General features: G+C 45.8%; 1 protein-coding gene across 1 annotated transcript in view; it reads left to right on the forward strand.

The window, feature by feature from the left end:
• The window catches only part of Alg14 (ALG14 UDP-N-acetylglucosaminyltransferase subunit), an 82,124-nt gene that overhangs the window by 16,887 nt on the left and 39,841 nt on the right, over positions 1 to 25,396 (forward strand). Inside the window, exon 3 of the mRNA XM_006977850.4 lies at positions 18,204 to 18,335. Within this exon, the coding sequence (XP_006977912.2) occupies positions 18,204 to 18,335 (132 nt within the window). The remainder of the gene's footprint in view (positions 1 to 18,203; positions 18,336 to 25,396) is intronic.

Raw genomic sequence — 25,396 nt, forward strand, 5'->3', positions numbered from 1 at the left:
TTCTGAAATCACTTATCTTGATCAATCACTTTAAAAACATAGTATAATACAATAAAAACCGTAAAAGCAGAGTGCCAAGGACCCGACTCCACTTTTCTTTCTTTCTTTCTTTTTTTTTTTTTTTTTTGTTTTTTTTGAGACAGGGTCTGTGTCGTTTTGGTGCCTGTCCTAGATCTCCCTCTGTAGACCAGGCCTCGAACTCACAGAGATCTGCCCGGCTCTACTGGGATTAAGGACGAGCGCCACCACCGCCCGGCCACTTCTCAAGAGTCTCCTCACCCATATGGAAATGTCGTCTCCATTTAGACAAATGACATGCATCATTGGCAGTGCTGACACGGGCTCCTTGACCCTGGCCGTCACTGCGCTGATGCCCCTGCTGTATCCAGAAGCAGACTCAGAAAAGCCCTGGCACCTTTGGGGTGGGAAGTGCATCCGTGGGTAGAGGTAATGTGAGGAGACGGAAGTGAGAGCAGAGGAAGGTCCCAGCCGTTGACTGTACTGCGGAAGCTGGCGCTGGAAAACAGAGCGGGAGGCGGAGTCCTGACGCCCTCCAGGATGCTTCCTGTGGCGCCTCATGACCTTCCGCAGCAGCGCCAGGCCTTTTTTCCTCCTTCCTCCTCCGCGGCTGAGAGCGCTAACCGGTGGTCTGTTGTATTCTGGTCTATTCTGTTCTGGTCTGTTCTGTGACATTTGAAATAGTCAACACTGTCTTATTCAGGTTGTTTTTATTTAAAGTTACATAACAGTTTGGGCATTTCCACATTAATTTTCATCAAAATTTCTGGAGTTAAAAGTTTTCCTGCCTGCGCATATAGCCATGTCAAAATTGTCTGTGATAAATCAGATTAACTCGTAGGATGACTGGGAGGGATGGAAAGAAGAAGGAGCCGGTGAAGAGGATGCGGGGACCTTGAGTTGGTGGCTCTCTCTTCCCACCCTAGGGTTCTTGTCTTGATCTCTGTTAGTTTGAGGGGCGTGGAATGGGGAGACGGGGTCCTAGCAGGTAGACCAGTTGTCAGCCTTAATCTGTTTATAGAAGGACGACTTTTACTTGGCATTACCATTCTGTCTGAAGCAAATTCAGAGTCAGGATCTAATTGGACTCTGGGTTTTGATGTTTGGTCTGTGCCTGCCCTGCCCGGTACCTGTTCATATAAACAGCACCCCCTCCCTGGAGGAGTTTTCCTCACCTTTTTCCCTGGTAGAACTTCACCAAGTGCAGTTTCCTTGTTATCAATAATGCTCCTGTTGCTGTGGGCCTTGCGCTCTCTCTTTATAGTTTAGTTTTTCAGGCTTTTTAGGTGAGTTGGAAAATGTGTTCCATTTTCAAACACGAACAGTAACTGCAGTGTGGGGCTGGTTGTAGTCTCCCCCGTATCCCTCCAAGCCCTTCATAGTCAATGTTGGTGCAGGTGAGAAGCTCAAAGCTACATCCCTAGTGCAGGCTTGCTCTTGAACAAGTAAAGAACCTCCCAGAAATCCAAAGACACACCACCAGTTTGAATTCCTTAGAATTAACTAAGTTATGTGGGAATATTCTCTTTGGTTTATAGTTTATTTTTGTATAGAATTTTTATGATGCCAGACACAGAGAATCACACCTATAATCCCATCACTTGGGAACTGAGGCAGGTGAATTGCTGTGAGTTCAAGGCAAGCCTGGTCTATATAGGGAGTTCAAGCCAACCTGGACTGCAGAGTGAGATTCTGACTCAAAAAAAAAAAAAAAAAAAAAAAAAAAAAGATCAAGATGAAGAAGCTAAATAAATTAGTAAAATTTTAAATAATAAAATTCAGTGAATTTTTAAATGTTTTTGCCAGTTTGTAGAAAAGTATCATTGTCAACCTATTTATGATAAATAAACATGCAGCATATTTCGAGTTTTAAAATTTAAAAATATAACTTTATTAAGTAAATGATAGAGGAAACTTTCTCTATATTCCTTTTATTTAGATTGTAAGAAATAATTCTTTTCCCCGTTTTTTATTTGTGTGTCTGGGTGTGTGAGCATGTGTGTGTGCCGTAGGAGGGAGGTCAGTGCTGGGGTCTGAGCTCTGGCTCTGAAGAGCAGTGAGCTAGCTTAGCCTCCGAGCCACCTCTCCCGACTCCAGGTAGTTTTAATGGTAGTGAATTTTAGATGCCTAGTCCACTGTGTTTATAACACGAAAGGAAAGCGAAATGAGTCTTCTCAGTTTATTATATGGTTGTACTAGTAAACTTCCGAGTCACTTCATTACCTTTGTGAAAAACCTTTCCCTTGACTAACAGCAGCCTGGACTAGAGAACTAACTGAGAAGCAGTGGGCTAAGACACCCCTCCACCCCCCACCCCACCCCACCCCCACCCAGAGAGGAATATTTTCTTGTGAAATCAGGGGCGTGAGAAAATGTCCCACCAGGCATCGGTGGCACACGCCTTTAATCCCAGTGCTCAGCAGGCAGAGGCAGGCGGATCTCTATGAGTTCCAGGCCAGCCTGGTGTGCAGGGCAAGTTCCAGGATAGCTAGGGCTACACACAGAGAGGAACCAAACAGAAACAGTGTCCCCAAACTTCTAAAGAACAAGTAGTCTCCACTGGGATTAGTTCTGAAGTAAAGAGTAACTGAAGAGGTGCCACCAACCACTGTGGGTAGTAACCTCTCTAGAGAAACGGTTCCTGGAGCTAACAGTGATCCGCACTGGAGCCGGTTTCAGCAGGGCTGCTCACACCCCCCACACCGCCCCAGCCAAGCCTGGAGGGCAAGGAGGCCCTGGGTGTCGCTGTGGGCTACAGTTCATCTTTTTCTTTGCTTCTGAATGGAGCCTTTGCTTTCCTGAGTGCCTCCCTTGACAACCAGCACTACTCCTGCTAACTTCTTGAGATCCTGATCATATGACTAAAGGGAAAGGCACTGTGGCACTGAACAAACTATTTTTTAAAGTGCGTTTATAATTATAGAATGAAAAGTTCACACATACAACAGCGAAGTCCTCGAAAACAGATGTGAAAGGTTAAAAAGTGGAGCCAGCCTTCATTACTTTGAGTTTTCCCGCTGGTCTGTCATTAGCCTTCCAGTGTTTTCCCAGGAAAGGATGATTGTTTGTTCATTCATTTTGGAAACCTTGAGTTCTGATTCTAGACAAAATACTACTGTGAAGATGGAAGCGATTCTTCATCTACTAGATCCTAGAATCAACCCTGACAGTCTTTCTTTCTTTCCTCTCTTCTGTCCTACGCATATTTTATTCCTCTTTGTTTCTTTCGTAATCTGAACCGTTTAGACAGTAGAGATTAAAAGGAAATCTGGGCCTTGTTCATCACTGTCGCAGCCCAGTCTCTAGAGGTAGCTGTGGTGCTGGCTGGCGTGGGTCCTACAGTGCTGATCTCCTCCTGTATACGCGTGCATACGACCAAGGGTTAATCCATGTACATGGAGTCATATAGACCATGTGGAGGGCTTTGGGGAGTGGTTGGGGGGTAATTTATAAATCAGAAACTCTGTATTATGTTGTTTAGGGGGCTTTCCCCCCACTTAACTCTACACCTTGCTGGTTTTCCATGTTGGTACACATCTGTCCACTTTGTGCTTTGTACCGATTGCCTGGTAAACTGTAGTATTGATGTCTCTCTCTCCCCTCCCCCCCTTTTGAGGCAGGGTTTCTCTGTGTAACCCTGGCTGTCCTGGAACTCACTCTGTAGACCAGGCTGGCCTTGAACTCACCGAGACCCGCCTTCCTGTGCTTCCTGAGTGCCTTTAATCCTGGCTGGGATTAAAGGCTTGTGCCACTACTGTCCAACTGTAGTAACCATTTTAATTGATACAGATTCTGCAAGCATTCTTATGACTGACCAGATTTTCTGTGCTGATTATGGTTGTTGCTGTGATTAGAAGAAAGCTAAGCTGAACAGTGTGTTGACAAGAAAAGGCCCGTCCACCCTTCCCTGACGTCGCCTTCTGGCAGATTGTTGAAACACCATAGGGATTATGAAAGAGCACACAGATGTGGAGCAGAGACCAATGTAATGGAAATCCCAAACTCTTGTTCTGTTCTCAGTGAAAACCACGTCTCTGTTCACAGTTTTAGATAATCTACTTAAGCCAAGACACAAAGGAAACTCTGAGGCGCAAATCTCACACATACTGCACTTACTTTGGGCTCTCGTTACTTTGCGTCACATTCATGGCCGTGGCTGTCCATATTTAGCTTCCTAAAGCACTTCATTGCCCCAGTCATTCATTATCCGAATGTTTCCAGTGGTTTCCTTAATATAAAAAGGTATAATTGGAACCAAAAGCCAATGTCCGTCAGAGGTACTGTTTAAAATCGAGAGCTGGATGAAAGTATCTGCCATTAGTCATACCTCTTTGTTTTTACCTTTCACCTAGAATGAAATAATAAGTACTGAGAGGACAAATAAAACCTTGTGTTATATAAATAGCTGTATCTAGCAGCAGCAACAACAACAAGCTAAAAAGCTTATCAAGTGTTCGGGTTTTAAAAGATTTTAGGGGCAAACTGGTCACTGGAAGAACTGAAGCTGTTTCACATGGGGCTTAACTCTGAGAAAATAACAGTGAGAAGAGACATGGTATTAGATCCCGGAAAGGGGTGTTTAATAAAGAGGAAATAAAACAGGCACAATAGTGAAATCCTACCAAGATATATTAAATATGATATAAATAAATGTAGAGGTGTATTCTTGGTGTTTAAAACTGATATTTTTAGCTAGCCCCTTCCCAATTAAATATTATAGCAGTCAAAATTCTTGTGCTTTTTGTGTGTGTTTCTTTTGAGACAAGGTCTCTTTATTATGTTGCTCTGGCTGTCCTAGAACTCCTATGTAGACCAGGCTGACCTTGAACTCATGGAGATCCACCTGCCTCTGCCTCCTGATTGTGAGTGCTGTGATTAAAGGCATCTGCCACCTCACCTGGCAAAACTCTAGTTTTTTAGAATACTTTGTTCGACTGTAAACATTTGCCCCTCTTGACAGGCATTGATATGGTTAGTTCAGGTCCATTGGTTAACAGAGTCAAGGCTAGACCGCTCCCGCTATCACAGGACCACCTCCACTGCAGTGGAGAAGACAGTCACCCTAGGCACAGTGGTTAGGATAACGAAAGCTCACCAGAAAGTGAACAGTGCACGATGCTGTGGAAGTCACACTGGGATGGGCAGAAAAACAAAATCAGTTGCTCATTGGGCCTCGAACAAGATGAGGACACAGAGGAGAGGCGTGTTTCAGACACAGGCACATCACAAAAGCACATCACAGGGTGTCAGATTCCTACATGTTGACCCAGTGTCAGAGTGCGGGTCCCAGGAACAGAATGAGTGGAGGGACCCTGAAGGGGAGATGGGGGCGGGGTGGGGGCAGATGACGCCACAAGAACTTCCTCTGTCACACCGAGGAAGATGGGAAGTCCCGAGAAAGATGGGAAGTCCTGGGAAGATTCTGCTCAGATGTGTGATGCCCGAGTTACAGACTCTCAGTGCTGTACCACACGGCACAGACAAAGCCTTGCAGCTGACTCGCTCAAGTCAAGGTATGAGAGGGGGAAGCAGTTGGACTCCGTATGTTTTGTTTTAGGTAATTTTTTATATGTCTGAATGTTTTACCTGAGTGCATATATGTGCACCGCATGCATGCCTGGTGCCCATGGAGGTCAGAAGCAGGCACCGGATCCCCCAGAGCTTGAGTTAGCAGTGTTTGTGAACCACCATGTAGGTGCTGGGCCGTGGACCCAGGTCCTCTGCAAGAGCCATCTCTCCAGGACCTGTGTGATTTTTCTGGAAGTCGAGTTAGGAGGATTTCCTGGCAGGTTTGATCGGAATTTGAGAAGAAGAAAGTCAAGCATGACTTGGGAAGTATTGATCTGGGTCACTATAAGAATTCTGTCGTTGGCCTGGAGAGATGGCTCAGTGGTTAAGAGAACTTGCTGCTCTTTTGAGGACCCAGGTTCAGTTCCCAGCACCCACATGGTGGCTCATAACTATCTGTTCCTCCCAATTCCAGAGGATAGTACCCCCACTTCTGACCCCTGTGGAATGGACACTAGACATGAACATGGCTCACATACAGAGATGCAGGCAAAACACTGATACACATAAAACAAAATAAATCTTTAATATATATATATATATTAAAGCATATATATATATGCTTCTGCATGTGTGTGTGTGTGTGTGTGTGTGTGTGTGTGTGTGTGTGTGGTGTGTGTAAGCATACTGTTGCATTGCCGCCACACCCTGGGAAGTCTGTGAGAGCAGCATTCCTGTCTCAAAGTCTCTTATAATAGTGTCTCATATCACCCAGTCTTAGCCCGCAGCCTCCACCATGATGACTGCAGACTGGGCTTGAGATGGGTTTTGCGGGTGCTGCTTGCATTCAGGCAAAGCTTTCCCAACCCTACACGTTTGCTTGCCCTCTCCTTACTCTCCTGGCCTCCGCTCACCTCTTTAATCCCTTTCTCGTCCATCAACCCTTTCGTTCCTTCTGTGGTCCTCTCCATAAGGTCCCACAGCCTCGGAAAATGTTCCTGGAAGTCCCTCCTGTGGGTTGGTGAAGAATTTCCCTTGTACCTTTCCTCTGCAGACAGGCCAGCTGTGCTTGATGTCATTCCCTCATCCTGCCACCAGGTGGCAGCATACCACATAACATTGAGCTATTGACCCTGTGCTAAGAGGAGACTTTCAGAATGGCTGAGATGATTAGTGTGTATCACAGACTAATCTGGGCATGGATAGACAGGAGAGTCTTCTCCACTTCTTCTTTGGTGAACATCACACATCTCTGTTAGATGCTATTGTCTTTTCTTCTTTTTTACATTGTCCTTTCTTCAGTTAGAAAACACTTTACATAGCTCTGGAATCACATTTCCACCTGCAGAAGTTGTCTTATGGACTGTCTTCAGGGACCGGGAGCACACATAGTTCAGCGGTAGCATTGCTTACGAGGATGCACAAGGGTTTGCATTTGGTCCCTAGCATTACGGAAAAACGACTCTTTCAACCCAGACACATTGCTGCAGTACTGTTACATTTATTTCTTCTTGTTTCAGATGTTCTTCTTTGAGGTAGTAGAACAGTTCACTTGAAGCTTTACCTCCCCCCAATAAAATATTTCTTGTGTGTGTTTGGTGGTGTGTGCATGCATGGGAGGGGGTCGTGTGCAAACGTGTGCGTGAGCCGACACAAGGGCCGGTGTCCGACTGTCACTCTCTGCCTTATCTTCTGAGTCAGGTTTTCTCCCTGAACCTGGAGTTCATTTTTTTCCAGCTAGGCTAGCAGCCAGCAAGCTCCAGCAATCCTCCTGCCTCCGTCTACCCCCCATACCACTGAGGTACAGGTACACGTGTTATCACAGCCGGTAGTCACACGGGTATACAAAAAGCACTCTTTGTTGTTGTTGTTGTTTCTTTTGTTTGTTTGTTTTTTTTCAAGACAGGGTTTCTCTGTGTATCACCCCTGGCTGTCCTGGAACTCACCTTGTAGACCAGGCTGGCCTTGAACTCACAGAGATCCATCTGCCTCTGCTTCCCTACTGCTGGAATTAAAGGCGTGCGCCACCACCGCCCAGCTTTCTCGGGGGTGGGAGGCGTTAACAAGCACTCTTAACCACCTCTCTAATCCTAAAGTATTTCTTGAAAACTATGAAGTGGCTGCTAATTGAGCAGGTTTGTATGCAAAATTAGGGCTGAATTTTGTGAGAAATATAAGGGAAGCACATGCCTCTGCGTCAAGACGCTCTCAGTGCAGTTGGAGAGAAGCACAGTAGTAGAAGCCGTGAGAGTCGGCTGTCGATGGGGTAGGGTTGGCTGTCAGTGAAGTGCCCGCTGTGTGAGGGTGAGGACTAAGTCCGAATCCCCAGCACCCACATGAAAGGCGGGCAGTACAGCATGCACCTGTAACCCTGGGCTGGGTGTGCAGATGGGGGGCTCCTGGGAGCTCACTGGTCAGCCAGCCAGCCTCGTCAAATTGGTGAGCTACAGGTTCAGTGAGAGACCTGTCTTGCTGAATAAGGTGAAGAGTACTTGAGGAAGACACCCATGTTGTCCTCTGATCACACACACACACACACACACACACACACACACACAGCAGTGTTGGTGAGCAAGAGACAATGGACATCAGTTGTCTCACAGTCGGGGTGAGGCCCTCATAGAGAGCGGCTGTGCTCTGGACACTATTTTAGCAGGAAGAGGACCAGAGCCTTAACTCCTGAGCTGTGAAGGCGTTAGCCTTCCTGCTACATGGCAGATTGAGGGCGGGATGAAATGCTACCTTGAAACTGGGGGTTCAGGAGAACAAACACCTTCCCTGTCCCCTTCCTTCTTACCACCCAGGCCCCCTTTCTGCAGCAGTCCCCAGAATGCCCCATTTATATCCTCCAGGCAAGGAATTAAAGATCAGTCTTGAAGAGCCTGGTTTGCCCCACAGAACAAAGCTACAAGCTCTGACACACGGGTCCTGTTTGTCTTTCACCCTCCAGCGCCCAGAGCAGCCCAGACAGTGGCCACCACCACCTCATTCATCAACACGGGCCAGGCTTCCCACTGCCTCAGCTGTGGACACTGGGGCCACAGAAGTCCTTGTTATGGGAGAGTGTTCTGTGTATTACAGGACGCTGCTCACCAGCAGCCCTGGCCTTTCCACCAGATGCCGGTGAACGACACCTCCCAGCCCACGCACCCACCAGCCGTGACAGCCCTGAATGTCTCCAGTCCATGTCCAGTGGTCTGGGGAGGGGTCTTTCCTCCCGTCTACTCAAAAATCACTGGTTTGACCCGATATCCACTGACTGCCAGACGTAAGAACCCAAACCGCAATCAGCAAAGGGGTTTTGAGAAAAGGAGGGATTGGGGAAAAAAACAGTTATTGTCGGAGAAATGAGAGACTGTCGTGTCACTGAGAATAAGGTCTAGTTTTTCAAAACCTCAGAAATACTCCAATTGAAATTTTTATTGCAAGGATGAAAACTAAGTCTACGAAGCACTGGACAGTCATACGGATGATTCTGCTATAAACTGTAAGAAAATTGAAAAGCAGAGAGCAAGCACTCGGTCACCAAATAGAATATTGAAGGATATGCAGGAAAGGCAAGGACACGGGAGAAAAGTTCCAGACGGAGGGATGGCCTAGGGAGGGTTCCCAGACCTGGAAGGACATGACCTTCAAAATGAAAGGACAGTAACCGGTCCAGTGGGACTGTGGCCACAACAGGGTAAGTCATCTAAGGATTCAGAACTAATGACGAAGGAAGATTCCAGAAAGACGAAACAAGACCCAACAGGAAGGGAGTCAGTACAGATCCGTGTGTGTGTGTGTGTGTGTGTGTGTGTGTGTGTGTCTGTCTGTGTGTGTGTCTGTGTGTGTCTGTGTGTGTCTGTGTGTCTGTCTGTCTGTGTGTCTGTGTGTGTGTCTGTCTGTGTGTGTGTGTGTGTGTGTGTCTGTGTGTGTGTGTGTGTGTGTGTGTGTGTCTGTGTGTGTGTGTGTGTTTGTTTGGAAGCACAGAAGTGCGGGGATTATATTAATGATAACATTCTTTGTTGGCTTCTTATCTTTGCATTGTTTGGTTTGGAGGTTTGATCTCCTCTAAAACGGACTTGGCAAGTGTCCACATCCAGCACCCCATTCCACAAGGTGGGGTGCTGCCTTCACAGATGACTGGGCCTGCCCGTCTTCTGGAGAGTTTGACTTTAAGGCATTTGGTGTCTACTGTCAACAGCATCCAAGCAGTTCACAAAAGAGGGTCATAAACAGCAATATAAGTGTAATTGTGGGGTTCCACTTCAGGTGTAAACTTTCGTTACCGCTGGTGATTTAGTGCAGTTCTGTTGTTGTGTTATTGTTGTTGTTCTTGTGTTCTTCTTTTCTTCCCCCTCCTCCTTCTTCTGGTTTTGGTTGTTTCAAGGCAGGGTTTCTCTGTGTAGCCCTGGCTGTGCTGGATCTCACTCTGTAGATCCGGCTGGCCTCGAACTCACAGGGATTCCACTACCTCTGCCTCTCAACTGTTGGGATTAAAGGCGCGTGCCACCACCGCCAGGCTTTGCACTTCTCATTCTAATGAACATTAACCACATCCAGTCTACCTAAAAGCAAACTACCTCAACCCAGAAAAAGTCAAATGCCTCAACTCAGAGTAAAGAAAGAGGAAATGAGCAAAATATCCGAGTAAGAAAACGTGTATTAACTACCAAATACTTTTTACCACACCACCCGGGCCCACAATTTCTATCAGTATGTGGCTTACTGGGGGATTCCCTGTCTCCTTCCTTTGAACACGTGGACGCTCTTTCCATAGCTATTAGGCCCAGGAACTACTTGTGAATCCTGGTAGTCAGGCACACGAGGGATTGCATAATTCCCATATCTTCAGGTAGCAAGGCTGGGTGGTTATCCACTTCAGGGTCAGGCAGGACAGACTGGGGAACTGCATAGGTCGGCGGGGATGCCAGCGCAGAGTGTGTGTGTTCACACGTCCTGCAGATGCCTGGTCAGTGCTCACTGCATAGTAGCCGGTTGTGTGGCTGAGGGAGAAGAGCCGCTGGCTCCCGACTGGGTCCCGATGATAAGTTCTGTCTGCTTGGACAGAACTGCCTCTTCCCCCCCCCCCCCCCGTATTTGTAATACTTCTTTTTTTTTTTAATTTTATAATTAATTTAATTTTAAATATCAGCCACAGATTCCCCTGTTCTTCCTCCTCCCACCCCCCAGCCTTCCCCCCCCCAATCTGCCCCCCATTCCCACCTCCTCCAAGGCAAGGTCTCCCCTGGGGAGTCAGCCCAGCCTGGTAGATTAAGTCCAGGCAGGTCCAGTCCCCTCCTCCCTACACCAAGGCTGTGCAGAGTGTCTCAGCATAGGCCCTAGGTTCCAAAAAGCCAGCTCATGCACCAAGGACAGGTCCTGGTCCCACTGTTTGGGGGCTTCCTAAACGGTTCAAGCTAATCAACTGTCTCACTTATCCAGAGGGCCTGGTCCCAGAACTGCCTCTCTAGGCCTGTCTTCTTCCATGAGGAAGCCTAGCTAAGATCAGGGATCCTCGGCTAGCCAAGATCCACAGCAGGCTCACGCCGTGACCTGCCAGCTCTAAATGAGGCTGCCACTCCAGGCCATGCCTCTCTAGGGTATGCCAATGCCTGAATCTTGGCCTCCATCACCAGTTTTATGTACCCACCTGCTGGGTCAACCCATTGTCCTTGTTCCAGAGACAGAACCTCATCCTGCCCCATTTCCACCTAAAAAGTGTATGTTTTTTTAATATACTTTTTTTATAGTGTGTGTATATAGATGTGTGGATGCATGTGCATGTGCATGTGTGTGGATGTCAGAGGACAACTTGCAGGAAATAGTTCTCCTTCCCTATGTGGGTCCTGGGTATTGAGCTCAGGTCGTCAGGCTTGACACACAGTGCTTTTACCTTCTCAGCCATCTCGGCAGCCCCAAAACATGTATTTTCTAACAGCGATAGAGTTTGTATTTGGAGAATTTCACTGGTTCACAAGATTCCGCTCAAAACCAGACTACAGCTGGCCCTCATGGCAAGGACCTTTAATCTCAGCTCCTTGGAAAGCTGAGGTAGGTCAAGCTGTCTGTACCATAGACCAAGTTCAAGGCCAGCCTGAGCTGCTGTGAGATCCTGTCTCCAAAGAAGTAAGAGAGGGCTGGGGAGATCGCTTGATGGACAAGGCTTCTTGCTCTGCAGGCATTAGGACCTGGGCTCGAATCCCCAGCATGTATATGAGCTGAGCATGCTTCTGCATGCTTGTAACTCCAGGGGGGGAGGGGGGGGGAGGCAGGTGGATCTGAAAGCTTGCTGGCCAGCCAGATTCGCCAAAACTGTGAGCATCTGGTCTGGTGAGAGACTATGTTAAGGCAATAAAGCGGAGAGTGATAGGTGAAGGTGCGGTCCTGCTTTGGCTTCAGAGTGTGCGTGTACACACACACACACACACACACACACACACACACACACACACACAAGGTCAGGAAGGTGCTGAGGATAAAACTCAATGGTGTGGTCCCTGCCTGGCATGTGTGACATTTTCCGTAGTACTATGATATAAGTTCACAAGTAGACCTTGGTAGTACGGGTATCCCCTCAACTTGTTGTCCCTGCCTGCACTCTCCTTGGTGTCTGGAGAAGTGCAGCCCTTGGGCTCCCCGGGAGCCAAGCCCCTCCTCCCCATTGTTTACCCTCCCATTCCTCCCTCTTAACTGACAGCAGCATTGCCCTGATAAGGTGGGCTGTCTCCCAGCGTCCCTCCTCTGGTCCTGCCACATCTGTTTTTCCTCCTGCTTGTCAGAGTGGTATTTCTTGAATGCGGATCTGATCCCAGATCCCTTCTAACAGCGCCGGCCCGCGTCTCATTCCTTTAGATTCAAGTACGTGCTCTCCAGCCTGACTTTACGGGCTTCACCTCTCTAACCCCGTGTCTCCGGCCTTCTATCTTGTTCCTTCTGGGTCAAAATAGAGCTCCCCAAATAGTTCAAAATAGTCCCATCACAGACCTCTGATGCCGCTCACTTCTGCCTCAGACACTTCCTGCTCCTCTTACACTTCATAGATTTTGTATCTGTAGTGATTCAGATCGTGTATCTCCTGCAGGAAACCTGAGTTAGGAAATGTCGTTAATTGTTTCTTACTTGATGACTAACATGAAAATTATGTCACATACTGTACCTCCATGAATTATCTCCATGAATTTCCCTCCGGGACTCTAGTGAGTTCCCCCTCAGTGTCTTATCCACCCTTAATTCTTGTCACCTGGTAAGTGCTTGTTAGGTATTTAATGAATGATGTGTGAATAATAAGTACAGTTCTGAAGTCCAGGGTCATAAACAGTTGCTTACGTAACAGAGAATAAGAAGAATTTGTCAACTTACAAAACAGGAAAAAAAAAAAACAAACAAAAAAACAAAAAAAGAAAACCCTGTGATCTTGCCCCTGGCAAGACCCAGTGCAGCTGCCCAGGGATGTCATTGATGATAGTGAAGCCTCTTGGCCCTGACTTCTGCACTTGCACTGGGCTGATGCTGCCTTAAGCTCTATTGTTAAGGGAGCAAATGCTGGCTCCATAGTCGTACTGGTTGTCTGAGGAAACAGTAGGTCTCTTACAGCTTATGGACAGAGAGAGGAAACCTCTGCTTCCCAGAAGCCATGGCAAACACCTGCCTCACGGTCTCCTCCTGGGTTGTGTTCCTATCTATTTTAGCCAGCCATAGGAGCCAGGAGTGGCCACTTTTTTGTGTGTGGGAAACTATGGTCATTTTGATTTTGAGATGGTTGGTTAAACCATCCAACATACATTGGAAGTAATACCTCACTATGCTTAAGCCATTCCAAGCCTATTTGGGGGTTTTGACTGGGGATAAATGAGATGGGATGAATATCACCAAAACCAGCTGGAAGAGTGACTTATCCAAAAGAAGACTGGATATTGTCAAAGGGAGCCCAGAAGACAGCTGTTCATAGAAGGCTTCAGAGGCTTTGGGTCATAATCCACTAATTATTTCTGGAAATAAAAAATATTGTTTCCCCTAGACAGGAAGGGGCTTCTCAAGGGAAGGAGGAGCCCTCGCCTCACTTGTCTCTAACAAGTCAGGCTGGGTAAAGTGGGTGTGGTTTCGCCTGTTATCCCAGTGCTTGGGATGTACAGGCAGAAGAATCGCCTCAAGTTCAAGGCTCGCCTGGTCTGCACAGCAAGTGCCAGGCCAGCCCGGACTGCATCTGTCAGCACATAGTCAGCACACCTGAGAACCGAGGTCATGCCCGCCCGCTGAAGAGCGTGCACTCTCCAATGAGAGCCGTGCACTCTCGTTTCATGCCCACCAGCTGGGTTGCTAGACTGGTGGCAGCAGGCTCACACCACCACAGCTCTGTGGTTCATGTCACTCCGTGACACGTCACCAGTTCCCGTGGATAAACGTCTACCCAGCCTTTGAAGGACAAGCGTTTGAAAACTGTTCTGTGGTAAATTGTGGTTATCTTACTTTTTTTTTTTTGGTTTTTCGAGACAGGGTTTCTCTGCGTAGTTTTGCGCCTTTCCTGGAGCTCACTTGGTAGCCAAGGCTGGCCTCGAACTCACAGAGATCCGCCTGGCTCTGCCTCCCGAGTGCTGGGATTAAAGGCGTGCGCCACCAACGCCCGGCGTGGTTATCTTACTTTTAAAATGATTAGTTCAGGCATCACAGGAGGGGTGTGTGTGTGTGTGTGTGTGTGTGTGTGTGTGTGTGTGTGTACATTTATATATAGAAATAGATGACATTATTTTTAAACATTATGAAGAAAGCTGAAAGCATGCTTAGTTGAAAAAAATGGCCATTTTAGTGTTCATCTTGTTCCCAAGATTTTGCAATAGTGTGGCATCCATTAAATAATAAGTGTGTTACACGTTTCAGTGTGTGGTAACAAGAAGAAGTGACTTCATAGCCACTTGGTCCGCTCTGTTGTGGTTTATGATGCCATCTGGATTCTTCGGTGGAATGATTTTCCATCTAAATCACTGTAAACTTCTATTTAGTTTTCACAAATCTTGAAGGCAGATCTGTTTGTGGTTTTTAGCAGTGATGTAATTCTGGAACATACTGTGACTGCTAAAAGCTGTCGTATACCACCAGTATTTAACTCAGTGTCTCACATCATTTCAGACAAAACTAGAAGCCTGGAAAAAACAATCCGCTTCTCCACTCGAAGATTTTATACTTCAGTGTTTCCTGTCTGCCTTACCACTCACATTTGATCTTGCCAGTTGAGATGAGTGGGGAGGGGCTCTGGAGAGTTCTGCCCCTCAGTTAGGAAGCTCGGATACAATGTTTCACTGACGTATGCTTTTTTACCCCCATGCGGTAGAGAAAGAGAACCAATCTCACTTCTTGGCTGACAGTGTAAAAGTGAGTGGGTTATATTTCAAAGTACATCCATATTTGGGATGTACACAGTGAACTGCACAGAAGAAATAGGCAGCTAAGCCTTCCTTTCTCAGTTCTGAAGATGTCAAGGTCCCGTGTTCTTACTCTGCATTCCTCCTCAAAGCGGAAGCGGTCTGAGGGTGGGGCGTGCCACTGATGACAGTGGTTGATGGACGGGTAAACTCAGCCTGTGCTGCAGACCCAACACAGAGGACAGAGACAGGAGACAGTTCTCAAAGAGCCGGAGAGAAAGCGAGATTTGTGGGCTCGTGTCAGTGTATTAAATACAAAGTTGAGTTGAAAAACCAAGAAGCCAGTGATGGTAGCACACACCTTTAATCCCAGTACTTGAGAGGCAGAGGCAAGGGAATCCCTGAGTTTGAGGCCAGCCTGGTCTACACTGTGAGTTCCAGGACAGCCAGAGCTACACAGAGAAATCCTGTCTCAAAAAGCCAAAAAAAGAAAGAAAAAGAAAGAAAAGGAAACTGGTCAGGACGGGTTCTTGCTGTACATTGGAACAGTAGGAGGCAGATATGAAGGTGGTATAGTTTCTAAGGTGTTAGGAGGGTGTTATTAAAGTCTCCTCAGCAAGGCACAGAGATCCGAGAAACACCCATCAAAAGGACTACTCCACAGATGTCAAACATGCAGAAAGCCTGGGTCCACGTCCTCTGCACTCTCACCATGAAAAATGTAGATTCCTCTAATGTGAACCGAGGACTTGGGATTGGTTGGTCTCTTCAGCCCTAAGACATGAAGAGCCAGAGTCATCCGCCTCACCATCTTGAGCATAAACCACAGACTGAACATCTGGCAACTATAATGATAGTTTTTCTGTATGCGTAGGAGAACGCTGTCCTCTGGATACAATGTGGCCATTGTCCTCTTGAACTCCAGCATTGTAATTATCCACAGGCGACCTGCTCAGGATTGGCTCTGTTATCATCAGGTCCTGGAAGGGAGGAAGGGGCCCTCAAAGCAGCACACACTGAGTATGAGGCTCCCCATTCCCTAAGGACATGGAGGAAGGTGGGGAGGTGTTTTCTTCAGTGATATGTTGCCCACGCTGTAGCTAGCCTGTCACCTGGGCTACTGTAAGTAGCACAGTTAAACTCATTAGTTCATCAAATTAAACTGGGGTGCAGTAGTTTCTTCAGTATGTCATTGGCACTCTATATGGATGTGGAAGACGTGTGCTCACGTCTCCCCAGGAAAAGTTCATGCAATGATACGGCAAATGTTTGCTGTAGGTGGAGTTTTCCTGTGTTGGCCATTCACTTCCAAATAACCACTCAGAGGCTTAATATTAATTATAAATGTTTGGCCAATAGCTCAGGCTTGTTACTAGCTAACTCTTATATTTTAAATTAACCCATAGTTCTTACCTATGTTTTGCCACATGGCTCGGTACCTTTTCTCAGTATGGCTGTCCATCTTGCTTCTCTCTGCATCTGTTGGTGACTCCCCTGACTCTGCCCTTCTTCTTCCCATCATTCTCAATTTGGCTCTCCCACCTAACTTTATCCTGTTCAGCTATTGGCCAGGTCAGCTTGTTTATTAAACTAATCACAGTGACATATATTTACAGAGTATAAAGGAATATTCCACAGTTTGCCAAGTGCTTAAAATACAGGTGATACCAGACTAGATCCTAGTATCACAGCAGTGGAAGAGTGAAAACCCTCTCAAGTTGCATTCTGGTGAGAGAGGCAGAAAATCAGATACATAAATCAACAAGGTAAGCTGGGGTGCTAATAATTTGTATGAACACAGTAAAGCAGAACATTGGCAGAGGGGGTTCTGTCTGTCCTCTGAACAGCGATGTTCAGTTGAGAACTAACCCGAAGGACAGAGCTGTAAGACTGCCTGGGGACGGGGCTGGCAGGGTGAGATGGAGAGGAAGAGGTCTTCAGGAAGGAGTTTGATACACTGAGAGGACAGACTGTGGCCCATTGAGCTAGCAAGGAGGAATTAGAAGCAGACTGGTACCAGGTTATATGGGAGCTTGGGAGCCACTCCAAGGAGCTTGGACTTTATCTCAGGTGCAGGAAAGCCTGTGGGCGGTTTTAAGCAGGAAAATGAAAAGATCTGCTTTACGTTATCAGAAGATGAGTCTTGGTGATTCCATGGAGAATAAATTATAGCAAGATAAAAGGAGGAAGGAGGCCAGTTAAAAGGCAGTAAGTAGTAGGAGCCAAGGTGGAAGATGGGATGACTAGAGCCGTGGAGTAGCCGAGACATTGGGAGTCACCGAGTGGCTGTGGGATACAGACTGAGGTTTCTGGAAATACAGACAGGGCTCCCCCTTCCCTCCATGCGTCCCTGCCAATCGCTACATAACTCTTCATTTCTATGCAGGAAACTCGTGATAGGTCCTACTGTTCATGCTTTTTGTTTCTGCCCAGAGAAGGGATTTGGGCTCTGTATTATTACTTGACTTATTCATTTTTCAATTAATAATTCATACAAGTGAGTCAAGTGCACAAGTTTACTTCTTGGTTACTTGGATACTGCTTCCCGCGCATGGATTCTGCCTTGCAAGAATGAGGGCATTATTTAAGAACTGTGTGCACTACTGGGATCCACATCACTGACCTGTACAATGCAGTACATTCGCAATTTAATACTGCGGCTGCGCCCCACAGGCCAAAGACAGCTTAAGACGTTAAAGTTTGCTTATGATTTAGAGGGGTGTGTGCATATGTACGCTTGTGCATGTTGGGGTCAGAGGGCAACTTTGCAGAGTCTTTTCTCTCCTTCCACTTTATATGGGTTCTGGGAATGAACATAGATCAAGGCTTGCACTAGCCACCATCCACTGTCCGAAAGTTGCATCAATGTATTCACACAGGGAGTATGTATCCAGTTCTCTACACCCTCAACAACACTAAACGTCTGTAATTACTGTTCAACTAGTAACTGAAAAATTACTTTTTGCTTTGCTTCATTGTTAACTACCTCTTCCTGTTTGCTGGCTTTATACTTCTTCTGTCTGTCTTCTTTGACTATCTTGATATGAGATTGCTTCATCTATTATTTATTGGATCTCTTTGATATATCTGCATGTTACACTCTGCTTGTACTATATTTTATGGAAAATCTCTCCCAACATATTGCCAAAACTGACTTGGCCTTTTAAGTTGCATTTAGGAACCTCTTTGTCAGAATCCAATGGTGTAGGGTTGGACGAAGCATGAAATAAGCTTTGCACCTCTTACTTTTAAAGCAGTTAAGATGAAAATTAAAATGAGTAAGGATATAGATGCTAACTCTGGTAGTTTAATTGTGTCTCTGTTGTTTCCTTCTAGTGTCCCCAATACCACCTTCACCGAATTCCTAGAAGCCGGGAGGTTCGGCAGTCCTGGCTCTCCTCCGTGTTCACCACCTTGAACTCCATGTGGTTTTCCTTTCCGCTGGTTCACCGAATAAAGCCAGATTTGGTAGGTAAGCCTGTCCCTCGGGACAGAGAAAGTAACTCTCCCATCGCTTGTCCACTGATAATAAGATCTGTTGTTTATCGGTGAGCCAGGGCTTTTTAGAGATAACAGAAAATGTATAGTTTATGTGCACTTTGCTGAAAGAGGTGGGAAGTTTGCCTTCCTAGCTACAGTTTGAACTGAGAGTTTGTCCTGTCCTTCCTTTTATGATGACAAACACCAACAGTGTCTCTAACTGACACTTGTGGCTGGCTGCTCACTGTGGTACCTAACCAGCACCATGTGCGAGTCAGCCACCAAATAGTTGATTCTCTTTCAATACTCTCTTTGGTATTTGTTAAGACTTTTACCAAATATGGTATGTGGCGGTCAGAATTTCATATGTATTCAAGTTTTCCTAGGAAAGGAGTACAGGAAATAGAAAGCTGAAAGTTGAATACATTCCTGTATCACTGCCTTCTCTGTCTGTGAAAGTCCTGCATGCTCTTGCAGTCTTCGTGGTAAAGTTGGAGGGTTAATTGCAGATGTGCAGCAGAAGATAGTGCAGATCAGTGGATGTGTATCACAGTGCTGTGCATGGCTCTGAAATTATGCTTATTCCTGTAGACGGCGGAAGCCATTAACTGCTGTAGCCTGATTCCCGGATATACAAATCCTGGCGAGTCTATATTATTCTCTTGAATAATTGAGCCAAAGCATGTTTGCTAGTGATTTAGAAAGTTCTTCATCAGCTAGATTGTAGTTTAAACCCTTATTTTGGAGGACAGTTTAAAACCCTTTATTTTTTTACATGAGTAGTTCTCTATGAGTTTTTTAAAATAGCATTTACATACCATAAAATGTACAGCTCTTAAGTGTATAGTTTGACCACGTCCCTAATAAGACATAGAAACTCTCCATGATCTCAGAGTGTTTTCTCTGGCCTCTTCCAGTCAACCCGAGCCCCCAAGACATCACTGTTTTCTGATTTATACCACCCTAAATTAGTTTTATGTGCATTTATTTTTTTTAAAGTTAATTTTTATTTTATATGTATGGGTATTTTGCCTGCATGTATGTTTGTGTATCATGTGCATGCCTGGAGCCCACGGAGGCCAGAAGATTCATCGGATTCCCAGAGACTGAAGTTATGAAGGGTTGCTAGCTTCCATGTGGGTGCTGGGAATTGAACCCAGATCCTCTGGAAGAGCAGCCAGGACCCTTAACCACTGACCGATCTTCCCAATTCCCTTAAATTTTTGTCAAAATAAGTTGAACTCACAGTCTACAACTACGTTGTTTAGCATGTAGTAGTCAAATATCTTTCTTAAAAAATTATTGTTGGCCTCAAATACTTAATTTATTTTTAAACTTAAGAGACAAGTGGAAGGGGAGAAAGGTCATTTTATTTTATTTATTTTATTTTGAGGCGTGTTAAGTATTCTTTATTTGATATTGTACATAAACCACACTACAGTGCTTTCTAGTGAGTTAAAAGCAGCCTCATTAGATAGCAGAGAATTCTGATTAAATTGACTCAGTCAAGCACAGTCGAGACCCCTGCTTCCTCATCTTTAATCACGGCCTGTAACAGGCTAATGAGTAAAACTGAAACAAGAATGAGTCATGCTTTGTTCTGACAGTGAAGGGAATTTTCCCCAGTATGAAAACACACTCCTATAACCAATTATGTAAATCTACATATAAAGCCATTCTTTGGAGCTGGAGAGAGAGGTCAGTGGTTAGAGCTCTAACTGCTTTCCAGAGGACCTGAGGCTGATTCCTGTACCCACAAGGTGGCTCAACCATCTGTTACTCCAGATCCAGGGCATCTGATGCTCTCTTCGGATCTCTTCGTGCACCAAGCGTGCACACACATAGTGCACAGACATAGTGCAGACAAAATACTCACATACATAAAATTAAATGAATTGAATTTAAGGACCACCATTCTTCAGTAGATTTCAAGGTGAAAAGTTGGGCATTACTAATTAGATCCAATCATATCTTTATTTTTTAAATTTATTTATTTTATGGGTATGGGTATTTTATCTGTACCTCAGAAGAGTCTGTCTTGATTCCATGGGACTACAGTTACAGCTGGTTGTGAACTGCCATGTGGATGCTGGGAATTGAACTTAAGACCTCTGGAAGAGTAGCCAGTGCTCTTACTCACTGAGCCATCTCTCCAGCCCCCCAATCATATCTTTAAAGGGGGGAAATAGTGATAATATTTAGTAAACTGAAATTGCTATTTAAAAAAAAATCATATTGGGCTGTGCATGGTCATACACATCTTTAATCCCAGCACTTTGGAAGCAGAGGCAGGAGGATCTCTGTGAGTTTAAGGCCAGCTGGTCTACATTATCAAGCTCTAGAACATCCAGGAATATATAGAGAGACCCTGTTTCAAAAAGCAAACAAATAAACAAAAAGATCATATTCACTTTACTATAATCTAGTTTTACTTAAATCAGGACTGGCTGTCCAGCAAAAATACTATGATACCTTTCCTACTGTGGATTCTGTTCATGAGTTTAATCCTGGCACATACTGAAAGCCGGGAGACATTTGCTTTATAATAAGTAGGGCATGACTATCACTGGTTAGCAGCCCCTTTAATAAAACCGTTAAACCTGCCCTTCCTCCCTTCTGAGTCCCAGCGAAGATTACTTTGTTCCAGAGATTGCCTTTCTGGGGATTCTCTAAATACGCCATCGGTGTGTTCTCTCTCTAGGTGATGCCTGTGCTATGTGTGAGAGAGCCCTGGTGTGTCTTCCTCCCCACAGGCCATGCAGATCTGGTCCAGCCTTCTGCTTGCCCCTGTTTTCTACAGTGTGCCACTGAGTGCGCTTTGCAGCAGAAATCTCTACGCCTTTCTGAGTGTTGCCCATTTATAATTCATTCTTCCGTTACTCAGCCACTTTGAGTGCAGCAACATCAGAGTTCGGAAGGAAATGATAAGTGATGGGTAATGTCCGCTGTGGATGCAGAAGAGCTCGGTGACCCCCTGGCCTGGTTTTTGTTTGGTATTGCAGTGTCGGGGATTGAACCCAGCTCCTCAGGAATGCTAGGCATGTGCTGTAACATTCAGCTCTATGTTTCTGATACTCTGTTGGTGTGCCTCGTGGGTGTCGGGACTCTTGGTCCCATTTTGCCTCTTACTTTAGTTCATTCAGTTTCCTTCGAGGCCTTATTACCTAAAAACAAAAAGGATTGGGCTAGCTGTCCTCTCCATTTCTTTAATTAGTCCAAAGTTTCATCAATGCTGTAAAATTGCTTGTAAAAAGTGTAGGGTGGGTATGCTCATGTTTGTGAGGGAGAAGAGAGGAAGGACTTGGGGTGTGTGGAAGTACTTCTTGCACTTTCAAGTGCTGAATTTTAAAAGTCACATCAAACCTGAGTGTCGTTGGACGGCTGCTTTGCTCTAATCAGCAACACTGAAAGAAAACCACAACACAAAGATCTCGCCTATATTTATCCAGAGCCACTGAATGTGAAATGTTCAGGTGCTGTAGTACTTGCAGAACTGACTAGAAACGCTTGGTGTTCCCACAGGACCAAAGTAGAGTTTTATAAACAGTGACTAGAGGGGAGAGCCGTGTGGCGGCTGTGACGGCGGCGCTGTTATTGTGACGATAGAACCTGCACCAGCAGCAGGCACAATTAAAGCCACGTTGAGCGTGCCCTGACAGCCCTCAGAACAAAACCAGTGGGTCGGTTTTAGAGAGATCCTGCCGCTGCCCTGCTAGCCAAGTGCGTTTGTTCACTAAGAGCCTTTTTATGCCAACAGCTCCGCCAAGGTGACTCAGTTCCCAATTGCACCAGATACCGATGGCTACTTACAAAAGAAAGTAAATTATAGTAAAACCTTAATTCTCTGTTACTTAATACCTGTAGTTAGCAAGTTTTTCATGTGTACTGTGTTGCCAGACTCTGACGTTAACTGAGAAGCAGACAATCTTCTCTCCCGTTGGATAGGAATCAGTTGAAATGTGTATGCTACGTCAGCGAACTGGACATTTTTACAAACTGAGAAATGAACATCTAGGCGTTTCATGGGTGGCTTTGCTTTAACCTTTGGATTTGACTTTTTAAATTATAGCAAAGATAATGTGTTCGAAGATAATGTGTTTGTTGCTACAATTTAAGAACTTCATTTAAAATCGATTTTGGAAGATTTTTCTAGGTATATGTTTTGGAATAGTTTGAACAGTAGCCAGGTGGTCACCAAGTAAACTCTATGGCTTAAAGGGCTGGAGAGATGGCTCAGCAGTTTAGAGCACTAGTTTCTCTTCTCTCGGATTCGGGTTCCATTCCCAGCACCCACATGGCTCACAACCATCCATAACTCCTCCAATGGCCTCCTCAGTCATGCAAGTGGTACACAGAGATCCATGCAAGCAAAACACTCAGACACATAAAACTAAATTTAAAACTTTTAAAAATCATGTTGCATGGGACTGGAGAGATGGCTCAGAGGTTCAGAGCACTGGCTGCTCTTTCAGAGGTCCTGAGTTCAATTCCCAGCTGCCACATGATGGCTCACAACCATCTGTAATGAGATCTGATGCCCTCTTCTGGCATGCAGACATACATGCAGGTAGAACACTATGTACATAATAAATAAATAATTTAAAAAAAATTTAAACTGTGGTTCTCAACCTTCCTAATGCTACAACCCTTTAACACAGTTCCTCATGTGGTGACCCCCAACCATAAAATTATTTTTGTTCCTACTTCATAACTGTAATTTTGCTGTTGTTATGAATCGTAATATAGATATCTGTGTTTTCTGGTGGCCTTAGGCGACCCCTGTGACAGGATTGTTTAACCCTAAAGAGGGTTGTGACCCACAGGTTGAGAATTTTTGGCTTAAGGGAAAACACAGTTAGAAAAGAGAGCATGAGCCGGGTGGTTGTGGTACTCACCTTTAATCTCAGCACTCAGGAGGCAGAGGCAAATGGATCTCTGTGAGTTCGAGGCCAGCATGGTCTATAGAGTGAGATCCAGGACAGCCAGGGCTACACAGAGAAACCCTGTCTTGAAAAACCAAAAAAAAGAAAGAAGGAAAAGAAAAAGACAAAGGCAACGTGAGCCTTTAGGTTGCTGGAGTTGTAGAGACAGCTGACTGTGCCCCTGCATTCCTAAGTCCATCTGCTGGTCGTCTTAACCATACATAGGCTGTCCGTGTTGGTGCAGAGGGAGTGTAAGATAATAGAGGGTTTAATCATGTCGAAAGGGCACTTCCATCTGGTACATAATTGCTAACATGCATTGACCACTTATGTGTGTTACCCCTGAGCACTTTGTGTTGCGGCTCCGTGTGGTGGCCTTGCTCCTTACATTTAGTGGGTGGAGCAACCGTAAGACCGAAAGTCACTTGCCACGAGTTGGCACCATTAAGAAGCTCGGCTCTTTCCTATTCCTAAGAGCCGATCCACCAAACTGCATGCCATGCCATCAATTCTGGAGGATCATACCTTGAGAGATGTATTCCCTCAACACAACTAAGAGTCAATTAATACAGTGTGTGTGTGTGTGTGTGTGTGTGTGTGTGTGTGTGTGTGTGTGTGTGCAAGCATTTGGAGAGGCCAGAAGACAGCCTTGGGTAGCATCCCTTGGGTGCTTTCTACCTTTTTGAGTTTGTTTGTTTTTCATTTAAGACAAAATCTTTCCAAGGCCTACAACTCGCCAAATAGGCGCTAGTCAAGCCGCCAGGGACCCCCAGGGACCCCAGCTCTGCCTCTCCAGGACTAGAATTATTACTGCGCCCAGCTTTTTAAAAAGTGGGTTCTGAGACTCAGGCGTGTCTCCTGTTTGTAATGCGGGCCCTTTACTGACTGAGCTAGCTCCGCCCTCCCCTTCACTCAGTTACTTCTGGGTCTCCACAAGATAAATAGTAAAAGTGAGCTACCCCTGCTAATATAACCCAGTCAGGTGTCTGCTTTCAGGTAGACTCAACATCGGCCCAATCGAATAATAATAGTACAGAGTTCAAAATCAGCTGTCAAGTGTATCTGCTCAAGTACAAGTTTAAAATGGACATAAATGGAAAGGTTAAAGAAGGCAGGCACAGTAGCATGTACCACTAGGTACCTCAGCTTCCTAGGAGGCACAGGTGGGAGGACTACTCGAACCCAGTTCAAGGCTAGCCTAGGCAATGTAATAAAACCATTTCAATAAAATAAAAGAAATTATCAACAAGGGGGTGTAGGGAGACGGCTCAGTCAGCGAGCTTGCTGTGTGCTGCACAGTCATTAAGACCTCGGTTCAGATCCCCGGCACCCACGTAAAAGCCAGGCATGGTGGCATGTGTCTGTAATCCCACCTGGTGGAGAGACAGGAACAGGCAGGTCCCGGAGCAGAATCTGTGAGCTGTTGGTGCAGGAAGAGCCGGGGCCAGGGGACTGCTGAACTGCTGAAGGGCCTGCTGCGCCAGGGTGAGGACCCGAGTTTGGATTCCCAGCCCCACCCCCCCCCCAAAAGGCAGGTCCATGTGTCCACCACCACCGCTCTGGGCTGGGATAAGTGGGCAGATTGCATTGACCTCTGACCTCCACACGCACACTCAAACGTACATGCACACATGAAATGTGCACATACACAAAAGAATTATTAAGGAAGGATTATTACAGAGTTCTACAAATGAATTGTCTTGGAAAACTAAACAAATTGAAATTTTCCAGGTTCTAATTGTAAAAACAGTTCTGAGATGTACTGTTCCAACTCTCTTCTCTATGTTAACATACAAAGTAAAGAGTTTCCTGATCACATTTGCATACGCCTATATTGTTTTCCTTGCTCATATTCACACCCCTGCTACTCTCATACATCCTTCCTCCTCCTCATAATCCCTTTTCTGCACTCGTATCCTATCGTGCGTGCGCGCGCGTGTGTGTGTGTGTGTGTGTGTGTGTGTGTGTGTGTGTGTGTGTAAGTTCTGCATGAGAGAAAGCATGATAGTTCTTCTTCCCCCATGACATTCTCTTGCTCCCTCCCACCTTTCTGTCCTTTCTCCCCTCCCGTAGTACCCCTGCACTTTCACGTCATAGACATATATATGTATGTGTATGTGTGCGTAC

This window comes from Peromyscus maniculatus, chromosome 6, assembly GCF_049852395.1.
Source record: "Peromyscus maniculatus bairdii isolate BWxNUB_F1_BW_parent chromosome 6, HU_Pman_BW_mat_3.1, whole genome shotgun sequence".
NCBI lineage: Eukaryota > Metazoa > Chordata > Mammalia > Rodentia > Cricetidae > Peromyscus > Peromyscus maniculatus.